This window comes from Electrona antarctica (assembly GCF_951216825.1).
Source record: "Electrona antarctica genome assembly, chromosome: 1".
Taxonomy (NCBI): Eukaryota; Metazoa; Chordata; class Actinopteri; order Myctophiformes; family Myctophidae; genus Electrona; species Electrona antarctica.
In genome coordinates, this window is record NC_136806.1 from 37,006,796 (window position 1) to 37,022,357 (window position 15,562).

Below are 15,562 nucleotides of genomic sequence, written 5' to 3' on the forward strand. Positions count from 1 at the left end.
CATAGGATGGCTCCGGGTAGAAGACAGAGTCAAGCAGTTGAAAATGGGGCTGACATTCAAAATTGTAAATTCAGCCCTGCCCTCTGTGCCCTCAGTCCCCATTTACTTAACTGATTACCTCACAAAGGTGAGCAACTCACAGCCACAACACTAGAGTGAGTATAAATAATGATCTGGTGCCACCCACATATAGAACAAATATGGGTAAATTAACTTTCCACAGCACTGCCACTCAGGTGTGAAATGCCCTGCCCCCTTCCCTCAAAACAAACAAATCACTGGCTTCTGATGGATAATTTGGAATTATTAAGATGGAAGTTGGGCTTTTCATATTCATATTGGTAAATATGTATCATTAAATACATAACAAAATCTTTCTAACAAATTGGTCTTTGATCCTTCCTTTATCTTAAATGTATCTTTAACAGCTTCCTTTAAAACCGGTCTGAGAAATCACCTATCAATGTCAGCGGGTCAAAAGGAGAGAAGATGACTGCCCAACCTCCTTATACCCCCCTCAGAGTGACTGCCCAACCTCCTTATAGCCCCCTCAGAGTGATTTATACCTCCTTATAACCTCCTTATACCCCCCTCAGAGTGATTTATTTGTATTTTGATTTTTTTGTACTTCCACCTGTACATAGTTGTAATGTTTTTGAGATTGTGTTGTGAATGAATGCATGGGACCCGAATGGAAACAAGACCGCAAGGTCTTTTTTCGGTGCTATACTTTTGGATCAATTGTGCTTTGACTGTACCATGTACTGTTTTGCATTTGTTATTGTCTAATACAATAAATCAATCAATCAAAGACAGACAGACCTTTGTAGATCTGTCTCAGAGACCCAAACTTAAAGACATTAGTAATTAATCGCTGGATTAAAAGAAACTGTGAAAACAGCACAAACTCACAACACCTGACATCATGACGAGTTGTGAGCTTGAAGAGCTGCTATTTTCATTATTCTTTTGAACATTTCTGGAAAATCTTTTGAAAAATCTTTGATTTTAACTATCGCATTATCAAACTCGCAAATGCCGCTCATTTACAAACGACAGGAGCTGTGTGGTTGTAGTTTGACACTTCAATCAGGTTGTGGTCAGGGTCACGGACGTACAGTGAGGTGATGGCTCCCACGGCTCCACTTCTTTCAACTGGACCTTCCTCTATATGCACCCCGCAATCCTGAAGACAAGAATGTGGTACAGCGCTTAATCAAACTAATTGACAATAAAAATGATCGATAATGAATCAATCAATAATTTTTCGCCTCTTTGGGCATGGGGGGGTACCTGCAGGTGTGTAGCGACCACAGCCAGCGGGGTCGTGGTGATCAGACAGATCTGCAGAACCTGACGTCGGACTTGCAGCTTTTGGCTCAAACTCCTGACCCACCTGGTGAAGGTTCAATTTCTGCTTCCCAAAACTCAAGGCCTTACGGTTCCCCTGAAGTGAAGGCATTTGTTTAAAAGGGATCTGTGCGATATTTCTTTGTTAAAATAGTGTTAAAAATACCTTTATATTCCCATAGTAATTTATATAGTGTTTGTTCAGTAACAGAGGTCTCCCCATCTCTCCAGCTCTTTAAAAACCTAATGAACTGAAAGGGCATTGGTTCTGAAACCCAAGGTCATCGCAGACCCATTTTTATGGGTCACACAAATATCCCTTTTTTATTTTGTTTATTTGTTTACATCACACATTTTTCAAAAGCTTTAGGTTAAGTCACTGTATGAGCTGACGGTGATCAAACCCTGCCATCTAGTGGACACATTGGAAGAGTGCATCATCAAGTGAGGAAAGCTTTATTTTCAGTTTCAACCCAGAAGACTGTAGGTAGGTAACCAAAATAAATAATGGTGTGTGGAGCGTGGTCCTCCTACCTTGAAGGTAATGACCTCCATGCCCAGTACTGAGGAGTAGAAGTTGATGGTGGTGTTAATGTTCTTCACAGTCAGAACCAGGTGGTCCAGGTGGCTGACTGACACTGGACAGCTGCTTTTACATCTGACCACTAATGCTGGTCTGGAGAAAGTCTATAAGAGAGAGAGAGATCAACAATTGATTTAGGCAAGAAGGTATAGGCTAGTAAAATACATATTATAAAAAGCCTAGAAGTATACACAAAGTATAATAAAATATGTATAGGCCTATTTGTATGGCCCATGTGATTGTGGTAATATGTATAGGCTACAAGTTGCAACTAGAATGAGCAAATAGGATTTTTTTGTTAGGCTATACCCAACAATGTAAAATAGGCACACATTATGATATGACCGCTGGGGGTCCCCCGGACAGGCGGTACATTGAGAAACCAGGAGACGCCACCATGTGGTCAAATTGGACTTTACAAGTTACGGTATTCATATTTAAAAGGGAAAAGTTAAAAGTAGACCTGCTTTCTTTTAATGTACAGGAATGATTCGGCAATCTTTCAAGTGATAAAAGCAAAGGTTCAGTACTTCAGCTTGCAATTCAGCTCCATAAAGAGCGAGGCGGATCGAAACGTCTCCGTACGTTTCATTAAACATTGCTGCAGTGCTCTGCTCACCTTGAAATGTGTCCGTTGGAGTTGTGATAAACGGCTGCCAAAGGTCCTGAACGACATCGCTACTTGCTTCCTCCTCGAGGTAGTCGAGTAAGTCGACTCGTGTAGCTAGACAACTATTCCACAATCTCCGAATGCATTTGGAAATTGCGAGAGACAACAGTCTGGTAACGCGAGACTAGGTGTAGGCTAGCTCTGATCCATAGCTCTAATGCGTTGCATTAGATGCAATGCAATGCAACGCATTAGAGCTATGGAACAGAGCCAGGTGTAGGCCAGAGTAATCTAATAAGAGAGTGGCGACACTAGCGTTGACTCCATGACTCCCATTGTAACAATGGAATGCGGAAGTGCTCATTCTATCTCAATGGGATAGTTCCAGCCATAGGAGCAATGTTTGGAACTATAGCCCATATGCGCCCGCTTTGCGGCGAGATCATAGCGTGTCGCTACTCTCCTACTCTACACTCTGGTGTAGGCTAACTAGGCTTCAATCTTACCGTAATACAATGTGTACATAGTTTATACGCACGCACGTTACTGAGTGAGTCAAATATTTGGACATTAAATAACTTAAGTATAGGCCTACGTATTGACCTGTGGTTTCCTCGAACTACAACTATGCTTACTCTACAAACTGTTATATTTATAAATGTTGCCCTGCCTACAGGTATGTTTCCCTCACCCGGTCCCACCACGAATTCAGTACCAAGTCTCTCTGAATTGGATGTTTAGTATAATTAGTATGGTAGAAAAACAGACAATTTTCTTACCACGTTTTAGGTGCTGAAGTCATCTTCCACTTAACATTAACAGCTGCAAGTAACTCAACCTGTTCCTGTTCACCTGGGGAAGAATAATAATTAAATAGGCCTACATTCAAATTAGCTTGATATTTTATAATTAAATTAAATGAATGGGTTGACTGAGTGACCACAGCATACGTAGAAATCATCAAATGTAGAACATTGCTCTGTTGTGCTCTGTGGTTTCGGTCCAAATACCATCACCGTCTTCATCAGTTTCACCTGCTATCAGTCCTCTCACTGGGCCTCATTCATAAAAATAAAAAAAAGTTGAGTACTTATATTTTAAGTAAAAAGGTACCCCAGGACCAAGGTTATATAGTTCTCTAAAAACAATATTCTCATTAACATTTATGCATGTGCGAGGGGGATATTTTAGTCAACTCAAGTATTTTGGGTGGATAAAATCAATTTTCCAAATTTTAGCTGTGCCAGCTTTAACTATCAAATATTTGAAAATTAATGTTTTTATTGCAAACTATTTTTAATCTCACCTAACAGGGAGATAAAATAAATGACTTAAGAAAGAAAAACTAAACTATGCCCCGACCACACCAAAGGGTCAAGACGGTTTGTGTTATCCCTGCGGTGTGATGTCTTGTTGTTGTGGCACGTTGACCCTAGTGATTCAACGCATGGAATTCAATGGCCCAAACCACACCAAAGGGTCAAGACTGTTTTAGCGTTAACTCCTTGCAACCGTTTTGACCCAAGGAGTTGCATGGTGACAGGTGACCCTTTGGTGTGGTTAGGGATGCATGTGTCCGTTTGTGTTGATAATATACATAGTAGACACCCTGTCAATACAATAAAGGCATGCAACAGCAGCAGCTATATTATGTAAAAAATAACCAGTGAATACACATATCAAATTTATGCCGTTGTACAATCTTGGTATGGCATGCCGAAAATAGGCGATCTACAAGCTCACGAGAGTTTGTGGATCTGCCATTTCCGGCACGTGAGTCACACAACAAACTATAAATCAGGCTTTAAACAGGAATGTCACCAAGAGTGAAATAATGCATGCCTACAAAGCCAATGTGTAGCATAATAACCTGTTTAATTCAGAAAAGCGGTTAGATGGAGTGGGTTTTAATACCCAGTCAACATACTGCATTGGGGTATGGATCAAGGCCAGGACTAGGGAAGCACCGCCAAAAAAAGAAATAAAATACAGTTGATTTACATGTGTATGGTATATCCAATCAGAACAGCTTCACAAAAGCTTCACACATGAAACCGTCAAACCGTCACGGTAACAAGCATGAAGTGTTCCTTTCCCAGCCATGATGCCATGAAAAGGACACATCAATAAAAGAAAAGCGCTTCCAACATTTATTAAGTAACAAGTCTTCATTTCTTAAGAGATTTTAACAGTCTACAATATTTCAATTATAATATACACATTTATAATCATGGTTTGTTATTTCTCTACTTTCAGGTTTTGTATCTTTTTTTAAATGTATTGCACACCAACATTCCAAATATGAAGCATTCACTCATGAGAAGAGTGGCGGACACAGTGGAGGTGAGCGCCATCTGGTGGTGGAGTCTCCGTGACAGATATACAAAGAAAAAGGCATCGTTTCTTTTCAGACGAGGTATGTTTCAATCTGGATAATGAAACCTGATCAAAATGACAGAAACGGTCGATTGTATGCCGAAGGCAGCCTAAAGCCCAAGTTATACTTGTCGGATGACGGTCTCACGCGCCGAAAATAGCTTTTTAACTACAAGCATGGATGAATAAAAGTGAATGAATGCATGAAGTGTTTGCCAGATGTATGAGGAGTCTGAAGACGATGAATACAAACAGTGCTTCCATCAATTGTTTGACGTCATTGACAACCTGGCAGACCCGAGCTGCCTTGTCAAACATACCAGCCATACAACAAAGACGGGATTAAACAGATAATGTACATGCCGTTGTGGCATCAGGTGGGGAAGTAAACACAAGAGGTACAGGTTGTCCCTGCTACACACTGCTATTTTCGGCACGTGACACTGTTGTACAACATTAGGCTTAAATCATAGCGTGGTGTCGGTTAAGAAAGAGGCCCCATCTGTGCTTCATTCCATGTAGGGATACACCAATACCACATTAAGGTCAATACTGACTACTGGCCCAATACATACACATTTTTACATTGTAAATAAACAATTAAACAAGTAATTTGGGGAGAATAGCACAAAGATGTTTTGACTAATTTCTTCCATTACAGAGTTAACATCTCTCTATGTGTGAGAAAGTAAGAAAATGTCACTTTGTTCTAATAAGTGGTGCAGTAGACATAGCTCTTGGTAGATATAGTATAGGGAAAATGGGATACCAACACATTAATAATCTATTGGGCCAATACCTGATATACTAGCATCGGTATATCCCTAATTTCAGGTCTGAACACAACTCAATCATTTGTATTGATCAGTGAAAAGTAAAGATGCTTAACAATTCCAAAACAGAGCAAAGCATTCCAAAGGTTATCTTAGTTGCACTTATGTCTTTCCCTACATTTTGTACAACATTCTACATTTATACATTTTTTTAACAATTCAGCAAGCGTTGATGTGTTTGGCGGTCCGTGCCACTGACAAATAAGTAACAGTTTTGTTTCTCAATACACGGTGGTACATGGTGTGAACGCGCTCAAGTGTGACATCCTTCTGAAAAACCCGCCTGAGTACTTAAATATACCACCGACCCAAGGGATGCTCCCATCTGAATGATCTGCTGTGAGATGACGTGATCTTACGTTTTTGTATAAATTTAACCAATTAAACCCTACATACGTAGTTGGCCGGAGTCCTCCAGGGCTCTATACTAGGCCGCTCTCTGGTTTTCACACTACACTAAATATCTTCAGCTAAAACAGCCAATCTACAAGCTTACGACACCATCGCTGCACGGCACGTTGTTAGCTTGTCCATCGACTGTACTGGCAGAATGTTCGGCCCCAGAAAAGGGACGCTAGGGTTCAAGTGGTTAAAAATGTATCAATAGGTATTTAACATTCCACATGTTTTCTGAGTAGGTTGTAGTGACTTTGTAAAAGATAAAGTAAAAAGATAAACTTAAAAAAAAACTAAAAACTTTGCAAAAACCTGCATTCATGTTGAAAAAACAAAACTTGAATTCATGAGAATAAATAAGGTCTTGAACCGATAACAATCCTATATTTAAATGCACATTAGCAGTAGATTGCTACCTGGACACAGTGCATCAGAGGCTGTGCTGCAATACAACAAGCTTTTCTGTCAATAATGGTTGATGATGTCAATGCAAGGGCCTGATCATTCGGAGCATCCCACATCAAACCTATATCCATGGATCAAATTTAGGAATATGACGAGGAGGGGGAAAAAACAGTCCTAACCACCTCTGACCGGCTTGAGGCATCAGATACCACGGTTAAATTAATGGAAAAGGCATGCTGTCTCCTCCTGTTGAGTGCTGTGTAAAGCCCTTCTATCAACCGATGTTAGACCACGCTCTCTCGGTTGGCAGATACCAGGACGGCCCTGCGGCAGATGGGGCAGGTGGAGTTTTCAGACAGCCAGCGGTCGATGCAGTGAACGTGGTACTCATGGGAGCAGGGCAGCTTCCTTAACTTGTTGCCCTCTGCGTACTCCGTTATGCAGACACTGCAAGTCTTCAAGGCGTCACTCTCCCCGAAGTTACGCATGGAGAGGTTGTCGATCTGCTCTTTGGTCAACCCCTGGGGTTGGTCTTCATCGTCGTCATTGAGAAGGAAGAAGTGCGCCAGCCGGAGGAAGGGCAGCGAGCTGGGCTCCTCCAGGCTGATGGGGGGCCTGGGTCGAGCCCTGCCGACGCCGGCGCCAGCGACACCTTCCCTGGCAGGTGGCGGGCCAGACACCAGACCCTCTTCTAAATGCGTGTCAACTGTCCGTGGTTCGGCTCTGCCTACAGGCGGCTCATCCACCGCTGCAGCGTCGGCATCCGCGTTGCTTAGGGCCTCGCTCAGATCCGCCGCGGGTGTGCCGGCTCCGCGGTTCGAGTCCGAGGAGTCAGAGTCAGAGTCCATGAGGTAGCTGAGCTCGCCGAAGCCTGTCATGATCTGTCTAATCATAGACTGCAGTGCCACGGACGTCGCCTCCCCCAGGCCCGCGTCAGAGATCCGCCGAATAGGAATGCGGATGGTGCTCACGTAGGTCCTCACGCCGGCACGCTCAGAGCGCGAGAAGGTGCGACGGAAGCCACCTCGCTCACTCTCGTAAAGAAAGGTGTTTGAGTTCTGGGAGCGTGAACGAGTGCGGTTGGCAATGCTGTCCCTCTGACGGTACTCGCCTGGGCGCACACGCCGCACCTGAAGATCTAGCATGATGGTGGGGGGGCGCCGGTCGGCTCCGCCTCCTTCCGTGGCGGCAGCCTCCCCTTCCTGAGATGCTACGCTAGGGGCCTCCGGTGGGGCCCCGCCTGCTCTGGATGACGGACTATCAAAATATTCTGTATTACTCGGTATATGCTGTCGAGTCCTGGAACTGCCCTCTGGTGGGGGCACTGGGGCAGCGTTGGCCCCGTTAGAGCGGGGACCGGCGGCGAGATGAGCGGCCAGGTCAGCCACGCGGATGGGGGGTAGAGGGGAGCGGCTCCTGGCTGTACGTGCCCGGGTCCTTCGGGCTTCTGGGCTGCGGCTGCGAGCTCTGCGCTGGCCCCGACGTGGTGTCGGGGGAACCGGGGGCTGAGAGGGCCGATTGGCGGGCGACGGGCTGGCAGGTTCTGATGCCACTTCCTGGGGAACAGCTTCTTCCAGCTCAGGCTCTGGCTCCACTATGACGGCAAGCTCCTCCACCACAGGTTCTTCCACGACTTCTTCAGACTCCATTGGCACTGGCGTGGGTGTGACTTCTGCTGCCGGGGCACCTGCTTTTAAAAAAGTAATTGCAATTGCTGTGAAATTTTGTTTTCTGTTAAATCATTAAAAAAATATAGCCACAGATTTTACACTTGTACGATAGTATAAAAGTATTAAAAAAGGGTTACTCAGACTAATCAACTTAGTCGATATGAAAATCACTTTTCCACTCGATTCATTGCTATGAATACGAAAAAGTAATAATGATAGATGCGGTCCTAACCTGGTTCTGGTTCTGTCTCCACTGGCGTCTCCACTGGAGTTTCGGCTGGCGTCTCGGCTGGAGTCTCCTGCTCACCACCTGCGGCAGCAGCAGCCGCCGCCGCTGCCTGCTGCTGTGCGGCCAGACTGCGATTCACGTTGATCTCCAGACTGAAGCGGAAGTCTCCACTGTTCGGGTTGGTTTGGCTGACTGCCCGCCAGGACTGGTTACCACGGTGACCCGATCTGGTTGTGTTGCCCGTGCGCCTCACGGTGTTCAGCCAATCCAACAGGGTGTCTCCGTTGGACGGGTCCTCAGAGCCTTCTGCGGCTTCTGAACGAGGTCACATACATATTAAAGTCAAGCAAAGTGACAATCTGGAGGAAAACAATGACTTCTACAATATATCAATTATCTTCTTTTAAAATTGAGAAATCATTCTAATTTCATGACTATGAAACTATGGCTATACTAGGTTTCATTTTAACATAGAGTGCCGCCTGGTGGACAAAAGTGGTGGTGGCGGGTGAATTTAGGCGATTCCACTATGAAGCGCATCCGGTTTTGGCGTCCATCTTGAATGCTAATATATTAGCATTAATGCTACCAAGCTAAAAGTCCATACTTGCTCTAGAAAACGCCAATGTTCCCATCGTGCTCACCGGATAATCCGAAAAAACATCCAAACATCGCCGATCTGTTCAACACCACGGACAGCCCATTAGTTTGAGAAAAAAGCCTCCTGACAAAGAAAAGCAGTGCGGGCGGGGCCATGGCAAACGTGCATAGCAACACAGCAAGGCAATGTGGTAGCGATATCAAACGGCTTAAGACGAGCCTGCTCGTCCTCTGTACCCGGCGTAATTAATTTACATGCCAGTTATACTCCTCCTATGGGCTCAATGTGTTAACAGTGATTATCAACATAGTGATAATTCATTTCATAATTTTGTGATTATGACAATGACACAAGTCCGTTAAACTGCCAAGGAATATAAAGATCACAATTTCCTTTTGCTGGCGAGGTAGCAGAAGTCAGTGCCCAGTTTATCCACAGGCTATTTAGAAATCCTTCACTTAAGTAAAAACAAAAAAACCCTCAAAATACATCTTTAATTTCTTTACACAACATCCACGTTGGCATTTCCTGGTTTTACACAGACAACATGACAGAGCTAGAGCCTCAAGTCTGGACGATGGCTGTAGACTCGGCCGACCACATGTAAGTGCTGCTGGCTTATAATATATGAATTCAAAATAAATATTCAGATACATTTTTTTATTTTTTTTAACACGCTGATTTTACAGTGCTGCCCTAGCAGCCCTACTAAACATTTACTAAATAATATTAGGTCATTCTATTACATATTTTAATTGAGATATTACATTACATTTAATTACACATTTCCATTCTGCACCCATATTATAGTAATTTATTAATAAAGTTATGCTTTTAACTAGCAAAATAACCAAATAGATACAATTAAGTGGGTGATTTTCAGAGCACAGTGCTGGTCACCTGCAACTGATGCCTGGCATCGTTCACTTCCCAGTGCAGTGAGTGAATCTAGCCTATATTCTTCAGTTGCTACAGACACTGGTCGGTTTGAAAAGAAATGTGCGAGTACATTGTGCGAGTATATTGATGGGAAAGCATTGCGATTGTCCAATATTTGAACCGCCCATATTTTTGAATATTGGAATATTAAAATAAGTTTTCAAAAACATTGGTTAAACGTCAGTGACATTAACCCCTACCTATCCCAGAGATAAATTAGATCAAATGTTGGTTAAACGTCAGTGACATTAACCCCGATCCCAGAGATAAATTAGATCAAACGTTGGTTAAACGTCAGTGACATTAACCCCTATCACAGAGATGAATTAGATCAAATGGGGGCCTAACAAATAAACTGTGGGTCCATAAAATAAAATCACCCATGTGAAGTGAGGGGCGCTGTTATCATCTTCCAACATTGCTACCAATGTAAATATATACACATCTTCTATGACGTAATTATCAGACAAAAACAAACATGGACAAAAACAAACATTAAATTGTCCATTTCAATGGCGTTTTTAATGTTTGTTTAAGGAAAAACAAACATTAAACCTGTATAGGAGGGTCAAAATCACTTACTACGCCATAGTAAAAAGTCCATAGACTTGGCTGGCAGAGCCACATGACGTCACGGGACACACAAAAGCAAACATAAAACGTCCATAGACTTGGCTTCCACAATCCACAGCCAGGTTGAGAATCATTGCCCTGCGTCATTGACAAACTGACCTCCTGTGGCAGCTTCTCCACTCTCAGTACTGGGAGCGTTCGTACGCGGTTCTGGAGGACCATCTTTAATTTGCTGCAGTCGACTTAGCAGCTCATCTTCCGTTATCTCACCTACAGGACATATAAAAAAGAACATATTCAATAAAAACAATCAAAGTGAATCAATGGCAGTCCAGGTTTCTTCCTTTTCCAAAGATTAAAAGTCCCTCTTACCTAGCCTGAGCTAGATCAAGGTTAAGTGATGCATCCCTCTTACCTAGCCTGAGAGCCAGATCAAAGCCAGCAGAGAAACATGGTGGGTAGCTAGAACCACCCATTAACTCTCGACATGGAACAAACAGTTTCCTGCGGGAGGCCTCCGCTGGTTGATATTTAGCAAGCAAGCATCAAAAAAGAAAAGAATAACGCATCTGCCACGGCAGAATATTGGGAACTTGAGAATTTGTAATTAATATGTATGTACATGTAAACAGACAGTTGTTTTCTAGGCTGTATTGACCCACAGGCAGCTCTTCTGTATACAGTAACATACTGAAGACCACCAGACTTACCAGGACAAGTCCATTCAATGCATTCTCCTGGCACGGTGCTCTGCTCAAAGCAGCTCCAAACTTACATTTCTCCTCCAACTGTCCTGGGACAGAAACGTCCTCAGTTGACTGCAGCCTTTTGCTTTTTGAGCACAGACACTCTCTGAACTCAAATCCCAGTATATATATATATATATATATATATATATATATATATATATACACATTTTTTCCATTGTCCTTTAAATTACATCAGTACACCAAATTATGTTGGTTTACCACAATGACTAAAACTACTGTTGACTGTAGCCTGGGTTAGTCAGGAGCGTCTCAAATGTATCTTGTGAGAAAGTCATGTAATGATGTCACCTGCAATGCCACCAACTTAAAAGCATAGCTCAGATTTTTCCCTCTTGAGCTTTTAAAACATGCATGATATAATTATAAATGCAGCTTTTGCCATGCATTGGGAAGGTAATCAACCAAACTGTTAACAGCCGTTGCATCTTTTTCTTTATATATATCACCACCATCATGAATTCTGCAATTGTTTCTGCATTTTTTTATAATTTTTTTTTATAAAAGTCCACAGGATTAAAGAATAATGCAGAAAAGTACAGCACACCATAGCTCTGCACTTCTTCAGTAGTGCACTGCACACAGACACAGGTGCTGAAAACAGACCATATTATCCATATCAGAATGGAAATTGTGGACTGGGCCAGCCAACCGGTCCAGGCACCTAGGCTGGCCTGACAGCGTGTTACGCTTCGAGTCCCGATCCAGACAACCTTTGCTCCATGCCTCACCCCATCTCTCGCTCTTTCCTGACAAACTACTGTTAATCAATAAAAAAGATAAAAGGTCCCAAAAATATTTAAAAAAAATGAAATTGTCACAGCAGACAAAATAGAAAACTCATCTACAGTTGTTTCACGTTCAAAGTGAAATCATAGAGATGACTGTGTGATCAGGCGAGAGAGAAATCAGGTAACATAGACAGGACATTTTAGGTATAAATGCAATATTCTTGAGTTAAAAGCTTGTCTTCCTCCACCTGTACATAAAATCTGTAGAAAAAGCTGTAGTCTTTTGCGATTATTATGAATAATTAAAAAAGCTAAATGAAACAACTTTGAAAATGGTTGCTGAAACGCATCAGTACACAATCGCAGAACTGTAAAAACTATAATAATCATCCTATTAATAATCCACAGCAGATTACCTGGGGTGCCCAACAGATTGTTGTCTCTCATCAGGCGGTAGTCTTCATCGCTAAGATTGTTGACAAACTGATAGAAGGCCTCCTCTCTGTCCAGACGGTCAAGCTGCCTCCTGCGTTGTGACTCTGACTGGTCACCGCTGCTCTGCTCTGAGCTGTCAGACCCCTCCATTGATGTAGAAGGGAGAGAGGATGAACAATACGCTCCACCTGGATACAGCTGCTGCCACAACAAAACAAACAGAAACGCTCAGCTGCCTTTTAAATAAATAGATACACATAGTTTGCTGACAATGCAGTGTAGCGAAATGGCGTCCTGCATAGGTCATATCATTTCTACAACATCTGCTCTTACAAACATTCTACAAGCAACAATTGTATAAGGCTCACTTGGGCAAACACAATGAAAACTCTTAAAAAAAAACACACACACAAAAAACATGTTGAGACAAAGTGTGCGGACTGCGGAGCCAAACAACTATTATAGTTGTCCGATAGCTTCAGAGAAAAATGGCAATGACAACCAAATTACATATTTGACACTCAGATCGGTGGTTCTGAATGTGAGGTCTAGAGACCACCAGGAGTTCTTGAGGGCCATCCAAGGGTCTCCAGATAAATGATTGATGGTTACTCGTCTAATATTACATGTATATGTTAGAGGTGCTCCAGTCGATATTCACTCCAAATGACTTGTTCGGTGATTGGCAATTTACCCAATCTGGAGAAACCAATCTTATAAACCATTTAAGTCGTATAAAAGTCAGATATAAGCATAATATCGTTTTGCATTTGTGACAGGTCTAAACATTCTCCCCCCACACACACACAAATTTTCACCGTATGCACAAGATTGGTATGACCGTTGAAGTTGAACGTTGAAGTGGGACTCATAAAATGTGGGACTGCATCCTGGGACTCATTACATTGAAAATCTATTTACATCACTGTATATGTACAAGACAAGTAAGTCAAACTAAATAATGTACAATAATGTCTATTATAACTATTCTTATCACTGTTCTTCTTATACCCTGCAGTCCCTGCAGTAAGGGATTTCTGGACAAAATAGCATAACTGATCAAATCAAGTCTAACAATAAAAATGTTATATTGGGTCCCAGATAATAGATGTTATCAACTTGAGGGCCCTGGAAATGAAAAATGAGGTACATAAATGAATAATAATCCTCCATACACAACAACCCCAGTGCAAAATATGATAAGACGACAGATGATAACAGCAGGACTTTAGGCCAGACTAGACAGCAGCAGGTCAGTTCACGTCCATGGTCTCCAAAGTGGCTTTAAGACATTCGTTACTCCATACTCGTTTATTCCAACCTCTTGTCTTTACATTGATATCGGTGCTAAGGAGCCTTCATATGGTGTTAAATATACCGATTAGGCTTTCAAAAATAATTATAAGTCCTTTGTAAAAACGCGACTTAAGGCCAAAGTCGAGGAAAAACAAAATGGCATCAGGAGCTATTAGCATGCTAACAAGCTAGCTAAAGGTGAACAACCGTGGCTAGCTAAAGCGTTAGCCGGTTAGCCGAACGTAATAAAAGAAAAAGTCGTCTAAACAAGCCATCCACTACAAGACCAACCGGTTAAAATAAATATCACACATGGGAACGTTAGCTTCTGGTCGGTTAGCTTAGCTAACGATGTTACCTGAATATGTCGCCCTGAAAGCTCAGGAAGCTGATGTTGGATTAGCCAGCCCAATATTAACATTAGCATGTCGACCAAGAGGCCGTCTGTTCATCTAGTTAATTAAAAAAACAACCGATAACTTATCCAACTGACAACTTGGCTTCACCATCGCCTGGGCCGTATGTTTATTAATACCCACTTAATCCCAATACGAGTTTTACTCGTTATAAACACATTTTATTAAATGTATAGTTGTATACTCCCATCTCGCGAGAGTATCGCTTCATGCTACAAAAAAGAAGAAAAAAACACATCTTCATCAAGCTAACGGGTTTGATTTTTTCCCCCGTTTTCTTCCTGGTCTCGAGGCAGTTGACCAACTATGTTGCTCTATGCTCTTTAACACCGTTTATGTCCGAGACAGAAACACGCCATGAACCAAAAGCCAACCATAAACTGTCAAGAAAAAAGAAGATAAACACACTGACCAGCATCAAGCTAAGCTAACCGTTAGCCTGCAAGCGACGTCAACTAATGACGTTGTTATCGCTAGCATGCTAACTAAAACTAGCTCAGCTTTAAGAACGAAGACAAGCAAAACGGAAAGGCGATACATAATAACAGCAGTATTCTACAGATATAGAATGTTACCTGTGGTGTGTTCAAGCAGTTCGTCGTCGGTGTTCGTCCAGGTATTTGTTTTGAAATCCTTGATAAAAACGGTTAAGAAGGTTGAAGCTACGTGCGATGATCCATCTCACGATTCCATTTTCTGTTCTCTTTACCAAGGGGGAAAAAAAACAGAAAGCTCCGGAAACTGGGGAGGGCGCGCATGCGCAGAAGGGGGGCACAATGTTGTTTTGTAGGCAGAGCCTATCTAGCAGAAGCACTCATCCAATGTCACTTCTATGCATGCACCACATGGCACCATCATAGAGTATGGGTACCATAGCAAAGGCCTAACAACAAGCATCCCAAAACAAACTGGTCGAGGCAACAGTCTAGTGCTTGCCTTGGCCTCACAGCTATACTCTAAGATCTAACCCGGCCTGTTCATTTTGCTAAGGTGGGATGGGATGGCTCAGGGTAGATGACAGAGTACAGCAACACCATGGTCCAGCAATGGACCTGGTGATGGAGGGAGCTCCACTAATCATGTACAACCCAGATTTGGATTGACCTTAAACAGTAGACCCAACGTCCCAAACCAATCAGTATGGATCCTCTAATAAAACTCATCATGTAATCACTTCAAGATATTCACATTTATTAACCATGTAGGCTGTATGGCTCCTCTAATAAAACTCATATCATGTCATCACTTCAAGATATTCGCATAGCAATTACAATAATCATGTATGTAGGCTATAGGCCTATGTGTGTGTGTATGTATGTATGTATGTATGTATGTATGTATGTATGTATGTA

The 15,562-nt window shown here is 42.5% G+C and overlaps 2 protein-coding genes across 4 annotated transcripts; both read right to left on the reverse strand.

The window, feature by feature from the left end:
- Window positions 1-752: 752 nt before the first annotated feature.
- On the reverse strand, window positions 753-2,682 carry glod5 (glyoxalase domain containing 5). The gene is given in 5 exon segments (XM_079500497.1): window positions 753-1,186; window positions 1,294-1,342; window positions 1,344-1,447; window positions 1,885-2,037; window positions 2,553-2,682. Coding segments are annotated over 5 exon segments (507 nt in total). The 5' UTR covers window positions 2,610-2,682; the 3' UTR covers window positions 753-1,042.
- Window positions 2,683-4,397: 1,715 nt separating this feature from the next.
- Window positions 4,398-14,951, reverse strand: rlim (ring finger protein, LIM domain interacting). 3 transcript variants are annotated; one of them, XM_079511548.1, is made up of 5 exons: window positions 14,786-14,951; window positions 12,480-12,696; window positions 10,725-10,835; window positions 8,456-8,767; window positions 4,398-8,243 (listed from the first exon to the last, which is right to left on the reverse strand). In XM_079511548.1, the coding sequence occupies exons 2-5, from the start codon at window positions 12,646-12,648 to the stop codon at window positions 6,838-6,840; spliced, it is 1,998 nt and encodes a 665-aa protein (XP_079367674.1). In that variant the 5' UTR covers window positions 12,649-12,696; window positions 14,786-14,951; the 3' UTR covers window positions 4,398-6,837. The 3 variants fall into 3 exon arrangements, with proteins under 3 accessions (XP_079367674.1, XP_079367675.1, XP_079367673.1); XM_079511549.1 differs by having other exon boundaries at window positions 4,398-8,240; window positions 12,480-12,699; XM_079511547.1 differs by having other exon boundaries at window positions 12,480-12,699.
- Between the last annotated feature and the right edge of the window lie 611 nt (window positions 14,952-15,562).